The 20,649-nt window shown below is 47.2% G+C and overlaps 1 protein-coding gene across 7 annotated transcripts; it reads right to left on the reverse strand.

The window, feature by feature from the left end:
- Positions 1–1,224: 1,224 nt before the first annotated feature.
- On the reverse strand, positions 1,225–19,845 carry Znf333 (zinc finger protein 333). 7 transcript variants are annotated; one of them, XM_046437402.1, is made up of 10 exons: positions 19,730–19,845; positions 17,356–17,399; positions 15,893–16,016; positions 12,237–12,319; positions 8,693–8,780; positions 5,368–5,447; positions 4,467–4,593; positions 3,971–4,066; positions 3,348–3,424; positions 1,225–2,793 (listed from the first exon to the last, which is right to left on the reverse strand). In XM_046437402.1, the coding sequence occupies exons 2-10, from the start codon at positions 17,356–17,358 to the stop codon at positions 1,681–1,683; spliced, it is 1,791 nt and encodes a 596-aa protein (XP_046293358.1). In that variant the 5' UTR covers positions 17,359–17,399; positions 19,730–19,845; the 3' UTR covers positions 1,225–1,680. The 7 variants fall into 7 exon arrangements, with proteins under 7 accessions (XP_046293358.1, XP_046293359.1, XP_046293356.1 ...); XM_046437403.1 differs by having other exon boundaries at positions 1,225–2,712; positions 3,971–4,069; XM_046437400.1 differs by having other exon boundaries at positions 3,971–4,069.
- Positions 19,846–20,649: the final 804 nt, after the last annotated feature.

The following is a 20,649-nucleotide window of genomic DNA, read 5'->3' on the forward strand; positions in this document are numbered from 1 at the left end:
CCTGCTTGAAAAGGGTCCAATGAATCAAGGGCAGTTGTTGGGGTGAGGAAAAATCATTTATTTGCTAAGTCAACAAAACTGAGCTGATGGTGGACTAGCAACCTGAAAGACTGCCTTAACTCAGCAGACACTTGAGCTCCTTTCAATCTTCAGGCAAGGGGGAAAGAAGGGGAGTTAGGTTAGGAAATGACAGGTGACCAGACTTCTAGACATCTCTCCAATGGCCCCACGCTGGCCACCTGTTGATCATGGATCTCCTGTAAATCCTGAAAATGTCTTAGTTATGCTTATCTTGGTATCATCAGCCTTGAAGGGGGAAGAGAGATTAGGGAGGGTTCAGACAAATAAGATTTGTGCTGCTAGTTTGGGGGAAACATTCCTCAAAAGATGGACTCACCTACATGCAGAGTGGAGCAGAAACAGTCTCATCAGTGGTCGGGGCAGCAAAGGGGGTGGACACGATATGGAGGCAGAGACGCTGAGGCAGTTCACAGCTGCACAGGCCCAGGAGAAGCGCTGTTGACAGAGGAGCTCAAGCCCCTAAAAGGCAGCACCAGCCACTGTTACCACGCAACGTGGATCACCCTCACTGACATGTTATTGAGGGGTGCCACATGAATATGGGATACATACAGTGGAAAAAACAACTGAAGAGGGCTCTGTATGGTTCAATTTCCATGAACAGGAAGTGAAAACTTATGGTGGTAGAAGTCAGAGCAGTGGTGACCTCTGGGGACAGGGCTTACAGACTGGGGTGGTGTCCAAGGGAGACTTCTGCAGTGATGAAGTATTTACTTTTGATGGGGTAGTAGTCAGTGTAGACACACATAAAACTCATCAAGGTTCACACTAAGATTTATGAACTTTGGTGTAAATCATCCCTCAAATAAGAGTATTTTAAAACATAAAAGAACACAGTATAAATGAAAGCCAGGCTAATCAGAGCACCATGAGAAAGTCACTCCCTGTCCCTCACCTGGTGGCCTCGAGTACTCCCCTCAACTTGCTGAGCCCCAGCTTCCACGTTTGATGGGGGTGAACACAGGACCCACCTCAAGGCATCACTGAGGAGACCAAGAGCTGCAGCACCTCCGGCAGAGGCTGCAGTCTATTAACAGCAAGCTCTAAGGGTGAGTGGCTCTCGCGGGGCACAGGGCTGAACAGCCATCACTAGGGAAAAAGGGCCAGTTTATAAAAGTAACGATTCACAGGAAATGCACAAAATGTGAAAAGATTTCTTTAATTCCATTGCTTCAAAATATACACATGCACTTAAAAACTGATGGAATTATTCAGTTCTCCATCACCATGGTGGGGAGTATAACATACCTCTCTCAGTAAATGACCAATCAGAAATCAATATTTATAAGTGTGTGTTTACACAAATAATATGCTTGATCCAGTGGGCTAATGTAGAACTTAATACATTAATTTCAACCACCCACAAAGTGTTTATATAAACGGACATGCTAAATGCGTCAGTTAGGGATTGTGGTGAAATAAACATACACACCCCCATTCACTCCTATTCTTTCCTCAAAAACAATTTCTTGTGTTAGTAAGAAAGCATTCTTTTCATGTAAGAAGAAATAAACAGGCCAGGGCTGTTTTCATCTGCTGGACGTGAAAACATGAGATACATGCTAACAAGTATTCTAAGAACAATGGCAGCCCAAATGTTTACACTTCTACAAACCCACAGCTAACTGACGAGGGGCCACTGTAGGAGTGAGATGCTGACAAAGGCAAGCCACCTTTCCTGATGTTCTCTCTGCCACTGTGGGTCCTTTTGTGTACAGCAAGTGAGGAGCTGTGCCTGAAGGATTTCTCACACTGATTGCATTGGTAGGGTCTCCCCGAGGTGTGGGTTCTCACATGCACAATGAGGTGTGAAGACTGGCCGAAGGCTCGCCCACACTCCTGGCACGCATAGGGCTTCTTGCCGCTATGAGTCCTTGCATGTTTCCTGAGGGACGAGGGCTCACTAAAGGCTCGTCCACACTCCTGGCACTGGTAGGGCTTCTCTCCAGTGTGAGTCCGCATGTGACTCTTAAGGGTGGACAGACGACTCAAGACCTGACCACAGGTTGCACACTCATACAGCTTCTCCCCCGTGTGGATTCTCTTGTGCACGTTCAGGTGTGTGCTGGTCCTGAAGGGCTTCCCACACTGAGTGCACTCATAGGGTTTCTCTCTGGTGTGGGTCCGCAGGTGCGTCTTCAATGACGAATGTTCCCTGAAGGCTTTCCCACACTGGCTGCATGCGAAGGGCTTCTCTCCAGTGTGAGTTCTCACGTGGCTCCGGAGAGATGAGGGCTGGTTGAAGGCTTTCCCACAGTCCTTGCATGCATAGGGCTTCTCTCCTGTGTGGTTTCTCTGGTGCAGAATCAGGTTGAAGTTCCTGGTGAAGGTTTTCCCACACTGATTGCATTCAAAGGGCTTCTCTCCAGTGTGAGTTCTCAGGTGTCTCCGCAGATTCGAGGAATACTTGAAGGCCTGTCCACATTCTTGGCACTGGAAGAATTTCTCTGCAGTATGAGTCTTCTCGTGCCTGAGAAGGTCAGAGCTGTAGCGGAAGGACTTTTCACACTGGTCACATGCATAAGTCTTATCCATGCTGCGGATTTTTTCAGGTGTGATTAGGTGAGTGTTCTGGAAGAAGGACTTCCTGCTCTCTAGACATTCATGGGGGGCCTCTCCAGCAGAAATTGCCTGAAATATTGGTTCAATAGTATTAAAGGGTTTCCCTGGCTCATTATATTCATAGAGATCTTCTCCAGGCTGTGGTTGCTCCTGTCGGTTAAGGAAAACGTGAAAACAAAGCTTTATCACACTCAGAGATTGTCTTCCCCATGTAAGCTGAATTCAGGAGAAAGTCCTACATCTACTCAGAGTTCCCTCAAGAGGCACAGGGTGGACACTCTCCACCAGAGCTCTTTTCATTACTTTCCTGGGGCTTCTTAGATCAGAGGTTTTCTGAATTACTTAAGCAAAATTAAGTTTTAAACACTCAATACCTGCATTCAATCTGTGAAAATGATTACTGATGGAAAGATATAAGGGTTTTTTACAGTACTGGAGATGGAAACCAGGGCCTCTCGAATGCTAAGCCCATGTTCTACCATTGAGCTAACCCCAGCCCCAAGACACAAGTTTTACTATACATTTAGAGTTTTACCCCAATTCATGACATTCACTGTCTCAAAAAAAAAAAAACTACTACATCCTGGGAAAGTGCCCTTTGCCACCAATCTCTCTGGGCTCTTCCACTGCTTTTCTACCCTACTGCAACAACCACAGACTTGTCCTTCTATAGAGGTCTAAGAGTAATCCCTTGTGAATCTTACCTGTTTTGTGCCAACGGATGGAATCCCCACAAAAATATCTTGGCTAGGAATTGATTCTTGGGGTTGAAGTTGAGGTTCTGAAATGAATTAGGTAATAAAGAAATTAAAGGCACAGGGAAAGAAACTCTGGGATCAAGATAACCAAAAAGCATAACAAGTCTAGTTATGTTTTTTTTTTCAATACTGATCCCACACATAGGAAGACTATTGCAAAGAGGAAGAATGTATCAGAGAGCCAAGAAAAATTACTGAAGTCATTTGACTATGTGCAGAGTTATGTAATCACAGAACAAGGGATAAGAATCATAGACAATTTGCTGAGAAAAGATTCCATGAAGACTGGGACTGACATTGAAGGGAAATATTAGCAAGAATGTACAGTGGGGAGGTATGGATAAAATACATGCATAAAAATAGTAAATATGAAGAGGAGGAGGGACAAATATTTCTATCAAATCAGAGTAAAGTATTAAAGATAAAGAGGAAAGGTTGATTTTCTAAAGGAGCTCAACCTAACATCCCTCTCATTCAAGGCACTGAGAATGTCGCCTGTTGGCAATTTCCAACTCTTATGCCCCTTTTGCCTCCTAGAGCTGGTGCTCACCAGGTCTGCCTGAACTCACCTAAACAGGTCTCTGGGAAGACTCCTCTCTCAGGGCTCCACAGCTCCTCTCTTTGCTCCCAGGGGGACAACATACTGGGTTTTCCTAGTTCATCTCCTGCTTGCGGGAAAGAAGATGCCCAGTAAGGGATGACCATGCCCTGCTGTGACCCCAGGACTGACATCCCAAAGTCCTTAATGTTCTAGAGATTCATGCCTGAATCCTGAGGGACACAGCAAAGTTCTTCCACTAAGGAGTTAAATTTAACCCTCCACACTGGGACATAGAGGACACCAGAGCTCCCTGGTCCACACAACCCAGGGCCTGGCTCAGAGATATTTAAAAATCCTGGAATCTTTTGATCATGGAGAGACAAGAAGAGAACAGACATTCTCTTCCATGGGGAGGCCACTGGAAGCATCATGAGGATGGCCTGGCCTATTTGCCTCCTGATCTCCCAAACACTGTTTCTAGAACCCATGGTGGCTGCATGAGGAGGCAACAAAGCCAGACTTACCCAAGAAGGCCAGGTTCCTATAGTTTTCCAGCATCACATCTCTGTACAAGCTTCTCTGAGAAGAGTCCAGGAAAACCCACTCTTCTGCTGTGAACACAACCGCCACATCCGCAAAAGTCACTGGTTCCTAAAACACACACCCATTCTAGCTCAGCCAGGAATAATCCCTCTCTCCCACCCAGTCTCAACAGGATGGTGGGGCTGGTAGGCCTGGGAATGGGAGACAACAACCATAGGGTCTTCAGATCGGGCTCTGAGGTCTCCAGTATCTGCCCCTCAGCTCAGGCCTCAAAATTAGAACTCTGAGGGGGTAGAGTACAGCTTAGGGGCACATCATGTATTTAGCATGCACAAGGCCCTGGGTTCCAGCCTCAGCCCCAAAAGCAAAAATAAGAGAGTAAGAGAGAGGGAGGGAGGGACAGAGATAGAAAGAGAAAGACACAGAGAGACTTAAAACTCTTGTGTAACTACTCGCCACTCCATAACTAACAGCAGCATGAGGTTATGCCCCTTGTCAAAGACCTCTACTTCATGAAAGGATGCCTCTCTCCATGACCAGCCAAGAAGCCTTGCAGATTTACCCTCTCCCAGCTCCAGGGCCCAGCAGACCTGAGCATGTTGCAGGCCAGAGAGAAATATCTTATAAATGACTAAACCCTATGTCCACTGAGACCACAAAGGCCGTGAAGCAAGGACAGCTCTGGCTTTTCCCTCCTGGTGCTCAGCAGCCTGTGGAGGGTCTAAATGAGGGTGTGGAACTGTTTCCTGGGCTGCCCCCTACCCAGGGCAAAGGCCTGGCTCCCGGTGGCTGTGGGGTGGAGAAGGCCCAGGAGGTCCATGAAGGGGGCAAGTCCTTCTCCAGCACCACAGTGTTCGTTTGAAGAAAGACTTTCTTACTCACCTGGGAATAGGTGGTCAGCCACCCAGGAGCCATAGCATCTTCCTCTTCCTGGAGCCAGGCAGGATCCTGAGCAGGCAGAGCTGGGGGAGAATAGCCAAGGCATGAGGGTCAGGGCCTGGCCATGTCCCTATGCCATCCTCTGCTCTGAGGGGCTAATCCTGCCCCCAGACAGCCCAGGAAGGGGAATGATAAACCACCACCACCCTGTAACTCTGGCTGAGGAGGGCGCGCCCTTCCACCCACCTTCACATGGACACCAGCCCTCCCTCTGGCCTGCAAACGATGAGCAGACAGCTCCAGGCAGCCCTCGTCTCCTGCACCCCCACCTGTCCCTCCTGATGGGACCTTCCCCCTCACTGTGTAAACCTGTGCCATGGCCAATCCCTGTATTAGTGTCATCACAGTAACAAAATACCACAAGTTGAGTGGCTTACAGCTACCAAAATGAGGCTGGGGTAGTGGCTCAATGGCAGAGCACTTGCCTCGCACATGTGAGGCACACTGGGTTCCATCCTTAGCACCACATAAAAATAAGCAAAATAAAGATATTGTGGCCAGAATAACTAAAAAAATATTTTCTAAAAAATACACCAAAATGTCTTCTCTCACAGTTGTGGAAGCTAAAGTCCAAATCCAGGACGCAGCAGGGCCACACCCCCTGAAATGTTTGCCTCTTCCTCCTCTGGTGGCAGCTGTGCACCTTGGTGTTCCCCGGCGTACACAAGCGCCCTCCAGTGTCCACCTCATCCTCACATAGCCTTCTCCTGTGCCTTCACCTGGCATCTCTCTCTCCTTACAAGGACACTGGTCACACTGCATCAGGGTCCACCCTCATGACCTCATCTTCTCTTAAATACATCTGCAGAGGTCCTGTTTACAAGTAAGGTCACATGCCCAGGTGCTAGAGGTTATGACTTCAATGGATCTTCTTTTGGGGACACAATTGAGCCATAACACCCCGCTTTTCCCCCTGGCTACTTTTTAATTTTTACTCTCCATGATAGGCTATCGCACTTCTGCACCCATTTCTTCACCTCCTGTTTACTTCCCACCACACCAGGGACTAACTGAGCAGGAATTACAGGTGGCCTCCACACAGTGGGGATCCAGTTAACATGTGGACTCACCCAATCCCTGTCTTGCTGCCACCCTCCAGGGCTCTGGTGACCACAGCCCAGCTTACTCCTTGATCTCCTGTATCAGGCTGGAGGCTTCCACAGGTTAAAGACCTTCTTCTCAACTCCCTCAGAGCTTTGCTCAGGGGGCAGCCTCACCCATCCTCTGGATGTTGATCCCATCACCAGGTTCACTATTACCCAGGCTATGCGCCCAGCCAGCAGCTCAACCCTTCTCACTTATCTGAGGAAACTCCAGTGAAACATTCAAACCGAGGGCCAGAGGACAGGCCTCAAGCCAGAGCAACTATCATCAGGCCTGGAAATCCCAGAATTGCCTGGCTGGGCTTTGAATTTGGCCTTGACCTATGACCTCTTTGTTCCCTCCAGTTTCCCACCTTTGAGATAGGAATGTCACTTGTGCCTGGCCCATCTCTATATTTTGGGAGCATGCAACCTGTTTTCTGGTTTCACAGTCACAGATGGAGGAACCACACCTCGAGTCCCATTCATAGCTGACTTACAGCATGTACCTGATGAGATGTGGACTCTTTTGAGTGATACTTGGATGAGATTTCACACTCAGGTTCTTGTTGGAATTGGTTAAAACTCAGGATGATGGGATCATGTGGAGGTAACCTGAATGTATGACTGAAAGCATCAAACTTAGGAGGACTGTGGTTGAGAAGCCCTATTCTAAGATTCTATTTATGTGATTTATTATTTTTATTTTATATTATTCTGGAAGGGGATGGGGCCTCACTATGTTTCTCAGATCTTGAACTCCTAGACTCAACCAATGCTCCTACCTCCCCTAAACCCCTTCCCCAGGAGCTGCAACCACAGGTGCACACACCACCTCCAGCCCTGGTTTAAGTTTGAACATCTGTCTTTTCCCAGAATTCCTCCCTGCACCCCAAGATGAAGTCCTTGCATTGTGCTTCCATTGTGTTCTGATATTCATTTAAAAAAACCCTACAGCCATCTAGGCTGTGAGCTCCATGGAGTGAAGGGTCAATGTTTCTTTGTAGTTATTTCCTGACTCCCACCTCACCACAGGACCAAGTCATACCCCTTAAAGAATTAACAAGGAGGGCTGGGGTGTCCTTCAGTAGTAGAGTGTTTTGAAATCCCGGGTCCATCCCAGAACCATGAAGGAAGGGAGAGGAGGAGAGAGGGCCGGAGAGGGAGGGGAGGAGGTAGAGCCCAGCCCAAAAGACTTAACCACAGATAAACTGAAGAGCAACACAGAATTACACCCTGTCCAAACACAAGATGGGATGATATTGGTAAGAAACAAACTTCATTTTTCTTACTAGTAGGCAGACAAAAAGAAACCAATATCTTTCTATTAATGCTAAGATGTTATTTGTCTACTTGAATTAATATACTTTATTCATTTCTCAGAAGATGCGGTTTTTAATCTCTTTTTTAAAAGCTCAGATCAATAAAATATAGATCATTTCTAGTAAATTCAATCATAATTTTCAAAATTAGCATAAATTGTATAGTCAAGAATTTATGGTGTTCAAACTACTCTTGATAAATTGCTTATACAGAAATATTACTTTTTATGTTACAAGGAGAATAATTTTATGCTTCCCAGATCTGGGCCCTCTCTTTTATTTTAAATTGTTTTTGTTATTATTGTTATTGCTCTTGTTGTTGTGTTGTTTAACTGAGAAATAGGAATCATATGTGTTTATGGTGTAATGATGTTTGGAAACATGCATACATTGTGGAATGGCTAAATCAACATGATTAATATATGCTTGGCCTCACATAATTATGCTCCTGCTATCTCATTACAGAAAAAAAAACAAAGGGTCCCAGCCCACAATCTTAGCAAGTAACTCCCCCTGGAACACTCAGATAATGAGACAGCTTCACGGTCTCTCCTCTGACCATGGCAGTGCCTACACTCAAGAAATGGAGGTGGAGGGCTGGGGATGTGGCTCAAGCGGTAGCGCGCTCGCCTGGCATGCATGCGGCCCGGGTTCGATCCTCAGCACCACATACAAACAAAGACGTTGTGTCTGCCGAAAACTGAAAAATAAATATTAAAATTTCTCTCTCTCTCTCTCTGTCTCTCTCTCTCTCTCTCTCTCTTTTAAAAAAAAAAGAAATGGAGGTGAAATGGGTCACAAGCTCCTGGACAAAACAGAACACTGAGGCCCTGCAGCTACATGTACCATACATCACTCACTCACCAGAAGCCCTGGCCACCCATGGGTTGGGGAGACCCAGCGTGGGCACCGGCGTCACCACCCTCTGAATCTGCAAGGCCACCTGCAGTCCCTGGACAGAGGGACAGGGTCAGAGATTAGTCACACAGCCAGGGGGAACTGCTCACACCCATTCACCCTAACTGAGCTTGTGTGGTTGGCCCTGCCCCAGGGAATGTGTGACAAGAGAGGTAGACACCCCTTTACCTTGTCAAGATACACCTAACTCTGAATACAAAGCTAATCACTGTGATAACATGTCATGCCAAAATGATATGGAGAGAGCTACCCCCCTCAGGGAAGCAGCCTCCTGCAGGGAGGAAAACACTAGAACAGAAGGGGCTCTAGCGAATGCTCCAGTGAACAGCCAACAGGTTGAGGGGCAGAGAGCAGGGGACCTGAGGGCAGTTAGCAGTTATTCCTGGAAGGAAGACCTGACATGTGTTGTGGTTGGATGCAGTTTGTCCCCCAAGGCTTCCTGGGTGGGCGCTCAGTCCTCGGTGTGGTGATGTTGGGACCTCTAAGAGGTAGGGCTTAGTGCAAGGTAATTAGGTTGCTGGGGTGATGCCTCTGGAAGGGATTAATGTAGTTCTCACGGGTCCCCAGCTAGTTCCCAAGAGAATGGACCATCATAAAAGAGCAAGAGTGTACCCTGAATCTCTCTCTGGTTGTCTGTTTCATCATGTGATCTCCCCGACTTGCACACATCTCCCCCTTGACACCATCTACCACAAGACCCTCCCCAGAGGCCAAACAGATGGGACCACCCAATTTTGGACTTTCAGCCACTTCAACTGTAAGCTATAAAAAACTTTTTTTTTAACAAAGTACCCAGTGCCTAGTATTTGGTTATGGCGAAACAGAATGTGTGGGAGAAAGGATTTGAACTCTTCTTTACTGGCAGTTGCTCCCTCAAGGGGAGCAAGAAAGATGTCCCGTCTAACTTGCATTTCTAAGAGACCCCTCTGGTCTCAGTGTCCAAGGGAGGGTCTAGGAGCCTGTTGGGAGTGGTCCCTCAGTGGAGAACTGATGGTGGCCCTAGGCAGGGTGACAGCAGTGAAGCACTGGAGGTGGGTTATACTGTGTCAGTAAAGCAGGCAGGATGAGGTGGCAGCTGGGAGGTGGGAAGCCCTTGTAGCACAGACCTGAAGAGAGGTGGTGAGGCAGGGGCAAGTGGGAGTAAGACCTTTGCTCGGGGCAGTGCTCAGGATGTGGCTTACCGTGTCCCTCTCCTCTGCTCACTCTGCTTCAGTAAGGAAACGCAGGGACCTGAGCCAAGCACTCTTCACCAACCTCAGACCATGGAACCCACACATTCCTACAGGTACCAGGTCTTGGAAGGGGTAGGGGATGGGGTGGAAGGAAAGGCCACAGGAAGAAAGGCTAGAGCAGACAAGACAGGGCCCAGGGTCCAGCTGCTCTTCCCTCCCCCAGGATTCTATCCCTGCCCAGGAGGGATAGAATCACTTTTCCCCAGGAGACATGGCCACAGAGCTGCCAGATGACTGGGAGAAGGCTGGGTGGTGCCCAGAAGAGACAAGAAGAACCAGTCAAAGGGTCAGAACCATCAGCCAGTGGCAGTTGTGTGGCCTCAGGCTGTGAAGAAGGCTGCGGTCCTGCTGTTAGGCCTGGGCTTGACTCCCAGCTCCAAAGCCACTCTGCCACCTATGGGCTGCATACCTCCAGGGATGCACTGCTCAGTGTCCCTGGGTGGACCTCCGCTGCCCTCTCAGAGCATCCTGAAACCGCCTATTTCCTGGGATTCTGATGCAGCAGAAGCCCCTCCCATCCCTCAATACTGGGGATCTTGTGGGGCTGGGCCAAGCAGAAAGATCCATGGGAGATGTTAGAACTCTGTACTCAAAGGACAAAATCCACAGAACCTAGAGAGGAGCCCCCAGCTGTCAGGGTTCCCTCTCCCTCCTTCACTCTCAAGCTCCATCCACTGACCACAGACAAGGTGGTGATGGAGCCCAGGCCGTTTTTCCCTAGCACCTGTCCACTCATTTCTTCATGCAACAAGCACGAATGGGGACTCTGATGACATGCAGAAGCCTCTGTAATGGGGCTTACTGCAATGACACAGCCAGAGAGGTCCCTTCAATCCAGCAGCTCAAATAAGGCATTTTGGGGTCTCAAGTTTTCAAAAACTATGTACCTGTCCCAGGCAGCCGCTGGAAGATGTTCTCAACCAAAATAAGTAGAAACCAGGGACAAAGAGGGTGCAGGGAGGGAAAGGTGTCGACTACCGGGACCTGTCACAGCCAGGCAGAGCAAGGGTTTCAGCTGCTCGGCAGCCCACACCAGGCTGCCCAGGATGGAGGATTCTCTGTGCTCCAGAAGGTTCCCCATCAAAGGAAGAGAGCATGGTTCTCTACAACCCAGGCCATCCCACCCTGTCCATGGGGATGGACATCTCTGACCCTGATGCAGACACTAACCCATGGCAAAGAGACGGGGTGCAGATTGAGGGATTCTGGGTACCTCACTGTCTCTGGGACAAGCAGGCCCAGCTGGGTTGGGGCTCTGACGCAGCAGAAGCCCCTTCCATCCTACAGGCAGTGCACAATACTGAGGTGCGAGGCCAGGCTCTGGGCTCCACTCTACCCCAACCCAACCCCAACTCTTGCCAACTCCCAAGACTGGGAACCCAGGCTTTGGGGTGGGGAGGCCTGTCGTGTGAGGAAGGAGGAACTCAGAGCCCAAGTGGGGAACAAGCGGACTCTCTGCATTTCCTATGCACAGTAATGTGTAGGCCAGTTCTGAGGGCTTCCCCACACAAAGGGGCACCTTCCAGGAAGGATTCCAAAGGATCCTGACGACTTTCCAACATTCTTTAAAATCAAAGTGGCCTCTCCTTCGCCAGGTCTCTCATCAAATCCCGGTTACATGTCCCCCAGAACCCCCTCCTGCACTGGTTAAACTCACTGGTCCCTTCTCTCTAGGTGGAGGCTGCTCCCAGCAAGAGGTGAGTGACAGCAAAGAGTTTGCCAGCACCCCAGACAGAACCGGGGATCCTCCCAGTAGGGAGCACATTTTCAGCATTTTCGAGACATGCCTGGTTCAGAGGGCTTGAGTTCTTTCAACCAAGTATCTTGTCTGCTCCACCGAAGGGCTCTCTCCTGCTCATGGTTTTTAGGGGGCTTCTACACCTGGCCACATTTTCCTGATCATTGTTGAGAAGTAGATCATACCATGTATAATATGTATAATGTCAAAACACATTCTCCTGTCATGTATTACCAAAAAGAATGAAATTTTTTTAAAAAGAGAGAAGTAATCACATCTTATACACTCAATGTCTGACTCACTGATGGAAATGTGCACTTGAGAGAAACTTCTAGAAAGAACATTGAATGACAGCAGGGATTTGCCCAAATTCAAAAGTCATATCTCCCCTCTGATGCTGCTTCCCTTTGAGGAGATGCCCCTGCCTCAAATGTCTCCCTGGTTCTGGTGCTGTTTTTCCAGTTCATAGATTCCTCAACTTTGCTGTAAAAGGGAGCTAGAGATAATCCAGGAATCTTACCATCTGTGTGTCACTGGGTGATATGTCTTCCAAAATACCCTGCAGAGACGCTGACTCTTTAGATTTGCATTGAGACCCCCAGTCTAAAATGAATTGGGAAAAAAATACTTTAAGAAAGAAGTGGTGATATAAATGGAAAAATATAGTCAACCCTATATATACCTATGCATACACACACACACACACACACACACACCATATCTATACAGGGTTGGTATCCAGGTCTACCCTTAGATACCAAGATCTAAAGTTAATCAAATCCCTTATACAAAATGGTGCACTATTTGTGTAGAAAATTTATAATACCCAATAGGGCCGGACATGGTGGTGCACTAACTGAGGGCTTCCCCACACAAAGGGGCTTCTGTAATCCCAGCAGTTCAGGAGGCTGAGGCAAAAGAATCACAAGTTCAAAGCCTCAGCAACTTATCAAGGCCCTAAGTAAGCAATTCAGTGAGACCCTGTCTCTAAATAAAATACAAAAAAGCCTAGGGATGTGGTTCAGTGGTTGAGTGCCCCTGGGCTCAATCCCTGGTACCAAATATAATAATAATAACACCCAATAGAATGTACATGCTACATAAATAGTTGTTCTCCTCTAGAGAGTAATGACAAGAAACAAGTCTGCACGTACATCTGTATATACTGTAGGTATGAGTGTACAAAGTACAGATGCAATTTTTTCCAAATATTTTGTGTTTATGTTTCGTTAAATTTACAGATGCAGAATCCTTGGATAAAGAGGGCTAGAGAGAGAGAGAGAATATATATGTATATATTTGTAGGGGTTTTTTTATTTTCATGTTGAGCCTAAACTTGGGAGGATACTGAAAGAGAAAAAGGCATCCACAAGTAGGGCCATGTGAGGAACTTAAGCAGTCAACGGACTGAGGGGGAAATGAAGGGTGATTCCCCAGTTGAAGATTCTATGAGGATTGAGACATATTTCCAAAGAAGGGTGTTACTAGAAAACCAAGTAAGAAGCAACTAGTCAAAAACACACACTGTGCTGGGCGCACAGCTCAGTGGCAGAGCACTTGCCTGGCACACACAAGGTCCTGGGTTCATCTCCAGTTTTGAAGAAAAAAGGACACACTTGGAAGTGTTAAGTTTAAAGTGGTGGCTAAGAACGGGAGACATCAGAACCACCATGACCACAGTGGGAAAGCAGAGCAGTGGGACAGCTCCTCCAAACACCCAAAGTGGGCCTCCCAGATGACCCAGCAATTCCACTCCTGAGTGCAGACCCAAGACAACAAACATCTGGGGCAGAAACGCTCACCACAGCATTTTGCATAACAGTCATGCCATAGTTTGAATGTGCTCTGAATGTCCCCAGGGTTCAGGTCTTGCAATCTGGTCACTTGTGTGGCAACGTTGAGGGGGCAGAACCTTAAGAGGTGGGGTCTAGAGGAAGATATTTAGGTCATAGAGGCTCCATCCTTGTTAGAGTCTCTAAACAAGTCAGGGATGGCGCCTGGCATTTTGCCAGAGAAATGTTAGAGTCTGTAAACAAGTCTGGATGGCGCCTGGCAAAATGCCAGAGGGAGTGGTTTGTGAAGTAACACCAGCAAGTCATTAAGTGTGGAGATTTCTTATTGGTTGACTGATGTATCTAGTTTATGCTAATTAAGATAAGCTGTGTGGAATGTATAAATACCGCTCCTGTCCTACAATAAATGGCTCCCACTCCTGCTGTATCAATCTACACAAGTTGTTCGTCACCCCCCCACCCCCCCCCACCCCCCCCCGTTATTTGGCTGCAGCTGGACTGCGGCACATCCTCATGAATATATTATTGCTGGTCTTATGGAGTAGACTGGGTCTCTCCAGAGCAGATGGTTATAAAGCAAGGCCACCTTATATGCCTGTCCCTTCTGCACACAGCAGTTTCCCTTCCTACTTTGCCATGTTGTGATGTGGCTAAGGAGGCCCTCACCAGGACACATAGTGCTGGGGATACAGCTCTTTGTACTTCCATCATCTTTGTACTTCCCTGCCACTGGGACTGTGAGCCAAATAAACCTCTTTTCTTTTTATATTACCCAGCATCAAGTATTTTGTCACAGCAAAATTAAATGGACGAGGCCAAGCCAAAAAAAGGAAAGTACCCATCAACTGATTCATGAACAAACAAAACAAACATATCTGTACAATGGAATATTATTCTGCCTTAAAAAGGAATAAAGTTCTGATTCTTGCTACATTATGGATGAATCTTTAAATCTATGCTAAATGAAAGAAGACAGATAACAAACGCTACATACAGAATTACATCATTTCATTTATATGAAATGTCCAAAATAGGAACATCCATAGAGATAGAAAGCAGATAATGGTTGCCAGGGGCTGGGGGGGTGGTAATTGCTAATGGAGACAAAGTTTCTTTTTAGGGTGATGAAAATGTTCTAGAATTAGATAGTTTATGAATACAGTAAAAGTCAATGAATTATGTATTTTAAAAAATTTTATTGTATGTGAAGTTATCTCAATTTTTTAAGAAAGAGAAATTGGGACATACTTTTCTGAGACCTAAGGAAAGTATTAGAGAAGGGCTCGAAAGTAAAAACAAAAGAGAAGCTAAATGAACTTGAAAAACCTCTCACAATTCTCCTTGGAATAAAGGGCCTTCAAAATTGCCCTCAGACTAACACTCCCCAGGGCACTCACCCTAGCCAGGTGGGTCAGCTCTGAAGCCTGGTACTGACCCCCACCTGAGGTCTGGAAAGCCCCTCATTCTACTGCCTTGGCTCTGCTCCTGTCCCCACCAAGGAGGCCAGGTGGGACCTGCACAGTGGAGTCCCTGTGCCTAGAGAGAGGCGCATGGCTAAGGGCTGGCAGCTTGCACAGGGCAATAAATTCACCCAGGCTCAGCTTCAACATGGGCTTCAGGTGGGGAGGCTGACAAGTACGATGGGCAACAGAGTGACTATTCCCAGCTGTTAGTGCCCTCAGCAGAGCTCTTTCCTCAGCACCCTGCAGCGGGTTGGACATGGTCTGTGGGTGCCTGCGCAGGGTTCATGTGCTGCACTCAATCTTCACTGTGGCGCTGTTGGGAGGACAGGGAACCATACAAATTGGAGCCCAGTGAAAGGCAGGTAGGTCGCTGGGTCTCTTAGAGAAGGTGAATAGTTCTCACAGGATGCCCATTAGTTCCCATCCCATAAGAGGGGGTGGTTATAAAAAGAGCAAGCCTGGCCCTGAATCTCGCTGGCTTCCTGTCTCCCCATGTGATTGCATCTGCAGGCACTTCCACCACAGTGATGCCGTCTATCAGAGGCTGAATCAATGGGGCCACCAGATCTTGAACTTTCCGTCTCCAAAAGTGTAAGCTAAATACACGCTCTTCTTTACAAAGTAGCCAGGCTTCAATGTTTTGTGACAGCACAGAAAATGCCCTAATAGTAACCCAAATCACAATCCCCTCTTCTCTGGCCTAAGAGGCAGAGGCTCCCTAACCCTTGTCCAGGGCCAAGTTCAGTGAGGCCCACAGACATCCTCACTAGGTCAATGCAATAAATGGGGCTTTGTCGATCTCGGGACTCCAGTGGACAATAAACCCCACAAGCCTAACCCACATGCTCGTCCACAGGGCAGACACTGAGGAAGTATCCGGCACACATATGCAGCAAGAAACGGCGCGATGCCAGCCTCACCTCTGCAGGCCAGGGTCTGGTAGTTGTCCAGTAACACATATCTGCACAGGTCCCTCCGCACGTCGTCCAGCAATGCCCACTCCTGGGAGAGCCCCACGGCCACATCCTCAAAGGTGACAGACTCCTTAAAAAGTACACACATTCTGGTTCAGCAAAGACCATCCACCACTGAAGGATGAGGAAGTGAGACCCCCATGCAAGGACATGCAACAGGGAGCTCTCTCTACACCTGGGAGCAGAAAAGATGGCCTCCCATCACTCTGGGTGGCAGAGGAGGGCACTGTTTGGGCACACAGACACACCCTCTGTGACATACCTACAACAGCTTCCATGCTGCTGGGGCAGAACTGAGGGCCCACCAAGGTGAGATGGTTACTTTCCTTTCACATTTACACAAACCCTCAAGTGTAAATCTGCTCTCTCGGTAACCCAGCTGACTGGCGATGGCAGGACCTGTTCATCTCAGCTTTGTGGGCTTTTCCTGAACCTTCTTATTTATGGAATCACAAATTTGGGTTTGACCTCTTAATTTGGGTGAAGTCCTAGGATGCCCCCCAATACTTAGAGTATAGTACCCCTTTAATGTACAGGGGATTCACCCCAAGACCCCCAATGGAGAACTAACACCACAGACAGCACCAAACCTCTATAAAACATGTTCTTTCTTTTGCGTATATACCCCTGATACAGCTTAATTTATAAATTAGGGACAGTGAAAGATCAACAATAACAATAACAGAACAAGCATGGCATTACACTATACCTCAAAAGTTATGTAAATGTGACTATTTCCACCCCCTCCCCAAATACCTTGATGTACTGTAATCACCCTTCCTCCTGTTGATGAGTGAAACTGAAACCACAAATACAGACCTGTAGACCCCCTGTATCTGAAGGGGGTCTACAGATACAAGGGTATACTGTAAGATTTAATAGTCCTTTATACTTGTTAAAATAGGCTTCTATTGCATCTGAGAAACATCATGGCCCCTTGATCTCCAAATTCCCTAGAGCTGTGCTGTCCATCAGGGCCCTCTGTGATCATGGGACGCCTGCCTGCAGTGTCCAAGATGGCGTGTGAAGCTGCAGCGCACTTGAGGAATATCATTGCGGTGACTAAGAAACTGGGTCTTTACTTTTACTGAATCTTAACTAACTTCAAGTTAAACTTATACAGCCACATGTATTCTCAGTAATTCTCACAAAGGATGACAGAGATGGCCCTAGAGGAGTCCCTATGCTGCAAACAGTGCCTTGGGGTGTGTTGAGGGACCCTCCTCCCATAACAGTTCCCTCTAGAAGTCATGCATTAAAAAATGTCCCCAGGTCCTCTGGGGCAGGAATGAGGGTGCTCCACACTCCCTCTCCCCTTTCTCCCTCAGTTGGGATGGGGAGAAAATAGAGCCCAGAGTACATGGTTATCAGCCCCACCTCAAGCATCCAGATTCCCCCAATCTCCTCACCATGACATCAGCAGTGAGGTTCAAGATCTCAGTAGATGTCCTCCCTGCAATAAAAGAGATACTAAGGTGAAAAAAAAGTGGGGTGTGAGGGTGGCAGAGGCAGAACACCAAGCAGGGCTTGAGCCAGGGGATCCCACTTGCCTCCAGCAAGGCAGCCAAGCTGAGAATCATTACAGGGAATTTATCACGATAACAAGAGTAGGGCCCTAGACCACCTTCCAGACAACAGTCCCTGGTGATTCCTCCTGGCCCTCTCATCTCATGAAGGAATCATGTTTCCTCTCTAGTTACCTCTAACAGCCTCTACTTTTCCTTCACTGCTCTTTTCAAGTTGTGGTTTTAAATTTATTTCTTTAGGTGATTTTGCCTGTCTCTCTCCAACTGTGATGTAAACCTAATAAGCCTAGATAGACCTGTGCCCACTCTTTTCAAAACTCCACACCCAGCCACCAGCACAGAGCATGATGTGTACCAAGTACTGTTCATGGGTTTGCAAACTTTTGCAAAGGACTACGCACCAACTGTCTTAGGAATTATGAGCTATGTAATCTCTGTCATATCTACTTAACTATATGCTTGTAGCACAAAAAGAGCCATGGACAACACATCAACAAATGGGTTCCAATAAAACTTTATTTGTATAAGCCAGCAGTGGACCATATTTGACCTATGTATGGGCCATAGATTGCTGATCATGCGACACACACACAAAAAAAAAACATCATCTATCAAATTCTCTCAATCCCACTTTCTACACATATCTCAACCTTTCTGATTTTACAGTCATCAACTCCTTTCTATCATCCTGTAACTTCTGAAATTACTGAGGCTCCTAGATAAACTGTATTCATTCTTGTTCATCTCAAACTCCATACTCAATCCAGGAGCCAATGTTTTGTTTAAATCACAAACATAATTATGTCACTCCCCTCCTTAAAACTTGGATTCAGCCAGGCAAGGTGGAGCAGGCTTGTAATCCCAGTGGCTCAGAAGACTAAGGCAGGAAGATTGCTAGTTCAAAGCCAGCCTCAGGAGATTAGCGAGGCACTTCGCAATTCAACAAGACCCTGTCTCTAAATAAAATATAAAAAGGGCTGGTGATGTGGCTCAGTGGTTAAGTGGCCCTGGGTTGAATCCCTGGTTAAAAAAAATAATAATAAAGAAAAATTGAATTCAGGGGCTTCCCTATGACTTATAACACAGTGCAAAATTTACTATTACCTTCAGGGAACTGCCCTGTCTAGGATAAAACCTTCAGGGGAACAAGCGCTGTATGTATTACCACAACATTGTTTCCCTCTTTACAGGGCCAATTCATTGAGGGAACCCCAATGAAAATGTGCTCCAAAATCAACACTACTCAAGAATGATTCAGTACAGTAAGTCTGACAAGCCTTATGCCCACACATGCTCGCAAACACATAAAACAAGATATTAAAAACCAAACAGGAGAATGACTTTAAATGCCTGTTTAAAATATAAAATAAATCACAACACTAAATTTCAAGCATCTTTAAGAAACAATGATTCTTTCTAAAAAGGTAAGGAGAGGCATTTATTTCCTTGGCAAATACTTCATTGATAAAACTGAAATCTGATCTTTAATTTTCCTCTAGAGTTAATCTTTCCTCATGTCTCAGTAGAAGTTAGTTTTAATTCCATTATCAAGAAAGACATCCCAACTCAGTTTCAGTTTCTGGTACTAACAGAATTTATCTTGTTTCCGGAGTCCAATATGTTTGGAAGATTTGTAGTTCACAAGTTTGGGGTAAGGACTGTAGCCCGCTTGAAAAGAACAGAAAAGAAGAAACAAGAGAAGTGAAGCTAACACATATTAAGCTAAGGGACCACAAATTGACAGTCACCAAAATAAATCCCTTGTCATCTAGTTCATCTCTTCAATTTTTAAATAAAGTCGCTCAAACCAATTTGCACACGTACACCAGACCTAACATTGTAGTTGCAAAGCTAGACAGATTAAATGTCTTATAAGATAAAACCTGAATTACCAATATACAGTTATCTTGCATAAGGGAGGCAGAGAAGGGTCTTCTTAATGCACTTTTCCTATAAATCAGAGAGGGCAGGAGAGGGAGAGGGCCGATGTCACCACATTCCTGAGCTGCCAGACCTGGACTGCACTATGGGATTCCTTTTGGACAGAATGACAACCCTGTCTGCCCAGACCGTGAGCAGACCAGGGCGAGCTACGGGGCGAGGGGCGGCGAGGCCCGAGCAGTGCGGGCCTCTCCCAGGCCCTCGCGGAGCAAAGCGCCTCCAGCCAGGTCTGGGGCTGTCCTTGGCCCTCCGGCCCCTCCCAACGTCAGCCAAACAGTCCCCTCCCGCCCCGCCCTCCCGAGGGGCCGGGCCGCACCTGCAGACCAGCCGGAGACACTCCCACCGCCGCGCGCCGCGCAGTCCCGCACGGCCGCAGCCGCCCGCCGCCGCCGCGCAGTTCCGCTTCCGGTCTCGGGGCAGCCGGGAACGGAAGTGCTCAGGACTTCGGCTCTCGAAATCGGAGGCGCTTTAGGAGGCCGCGGAAAGGCTGACGCCTTCCTCAGTCTCCTCAGAGGAGGATAAATTCCAACTCCCTTCCACGTTAGAACTCTGGAGTAGGGTCCGACACGGCCGGGAGGGTGGGGCTGGGGGCGGGCCTACATCCGAGGGATGGAGCTTGGGCGGGGCTTAGGCCCGGCTGCCCGGGATAGGGCGGGGTCTGCTCTTGAGGAGCGGCGTGGGGGCGGGGCTTGACTGGTGGGCGGGGATAGGGGCGGGGCTCGCTGACAAGTCAGGAATGTTTAGTACTTAAGTTTCTATCTCCTAACCTAATGCTTTGCTCCTTTGGCTAAATCAGGCGCCCCACAAAAACATACCCGTACCTAAGTTTTTGTTTCTAACAAAAATTTTCTAATTTGTATTAAAAGTAGGAGTATATGTTTAATTGCTTCTACATCTTGCTTTTCTCACTAGTAAAAGATGTGATCTAAGACAATACATGGGAGATCTGGCTCTTGTTTTTAAAAATTACATATTTGTTATGTAAATATATATATATAACAAAAGGTAATATGTTTGTTTTGTAGCTATGAAGGAAAAGTTTCAATAGGGTGTCTAACTCCATTCCTCCTCGGAAAACCAGTTCCCTAATATTTTTTATATATGAAGTTTATAGGTGTGTTCTTTCAATAAATAACCTCTAGAGCATCAGTTCATTGCTTTATGCTGGGTGCCAGGGTTACAAAGGTGAGATGTTGCTTTGTACAAACGTGCTCCAAAATGAGGAGTGGAGGGGAG

This window comes from Marmota monax, unplaced genomic scaffold (genome assembly GCF_021218885.2).
Source record: "Marmota monax isolate L192 unplaced genomic scaffold, Marmota_monax_Labrador192_F-V1.1 WCK01_AAM20220418_F8-fsc00021, whole genome shotgun sequence".
In the NCBI taxonomy this organism is placed as follows: domain Eukaryota; kingdom Metazoa; phylum Chordata; class Mammalia; order Rodentia; family Sciuridae; genus Marmota; species Marmota monax.

Excerpts from the sequence above, each read along its gene's own strand:
- Znf333 (XM_046437400.1), bottom strand. Across the intron at positions 12,320-15,892 it reads CCAGACCCTGGCCTGCAGAG|ACTGGGGGTCTCAATGCAAA; the intron begins GTGAGGCTGGCA and ends AATTCATTTTAG. Across the intron at positions 2,794-3,347 it reads CATCCGTTGGCACAAAACAG|GAGCAACCACAGCCTGGAGA; the intron begins GTAAGATTCACA and ends CTTAACCGACAG.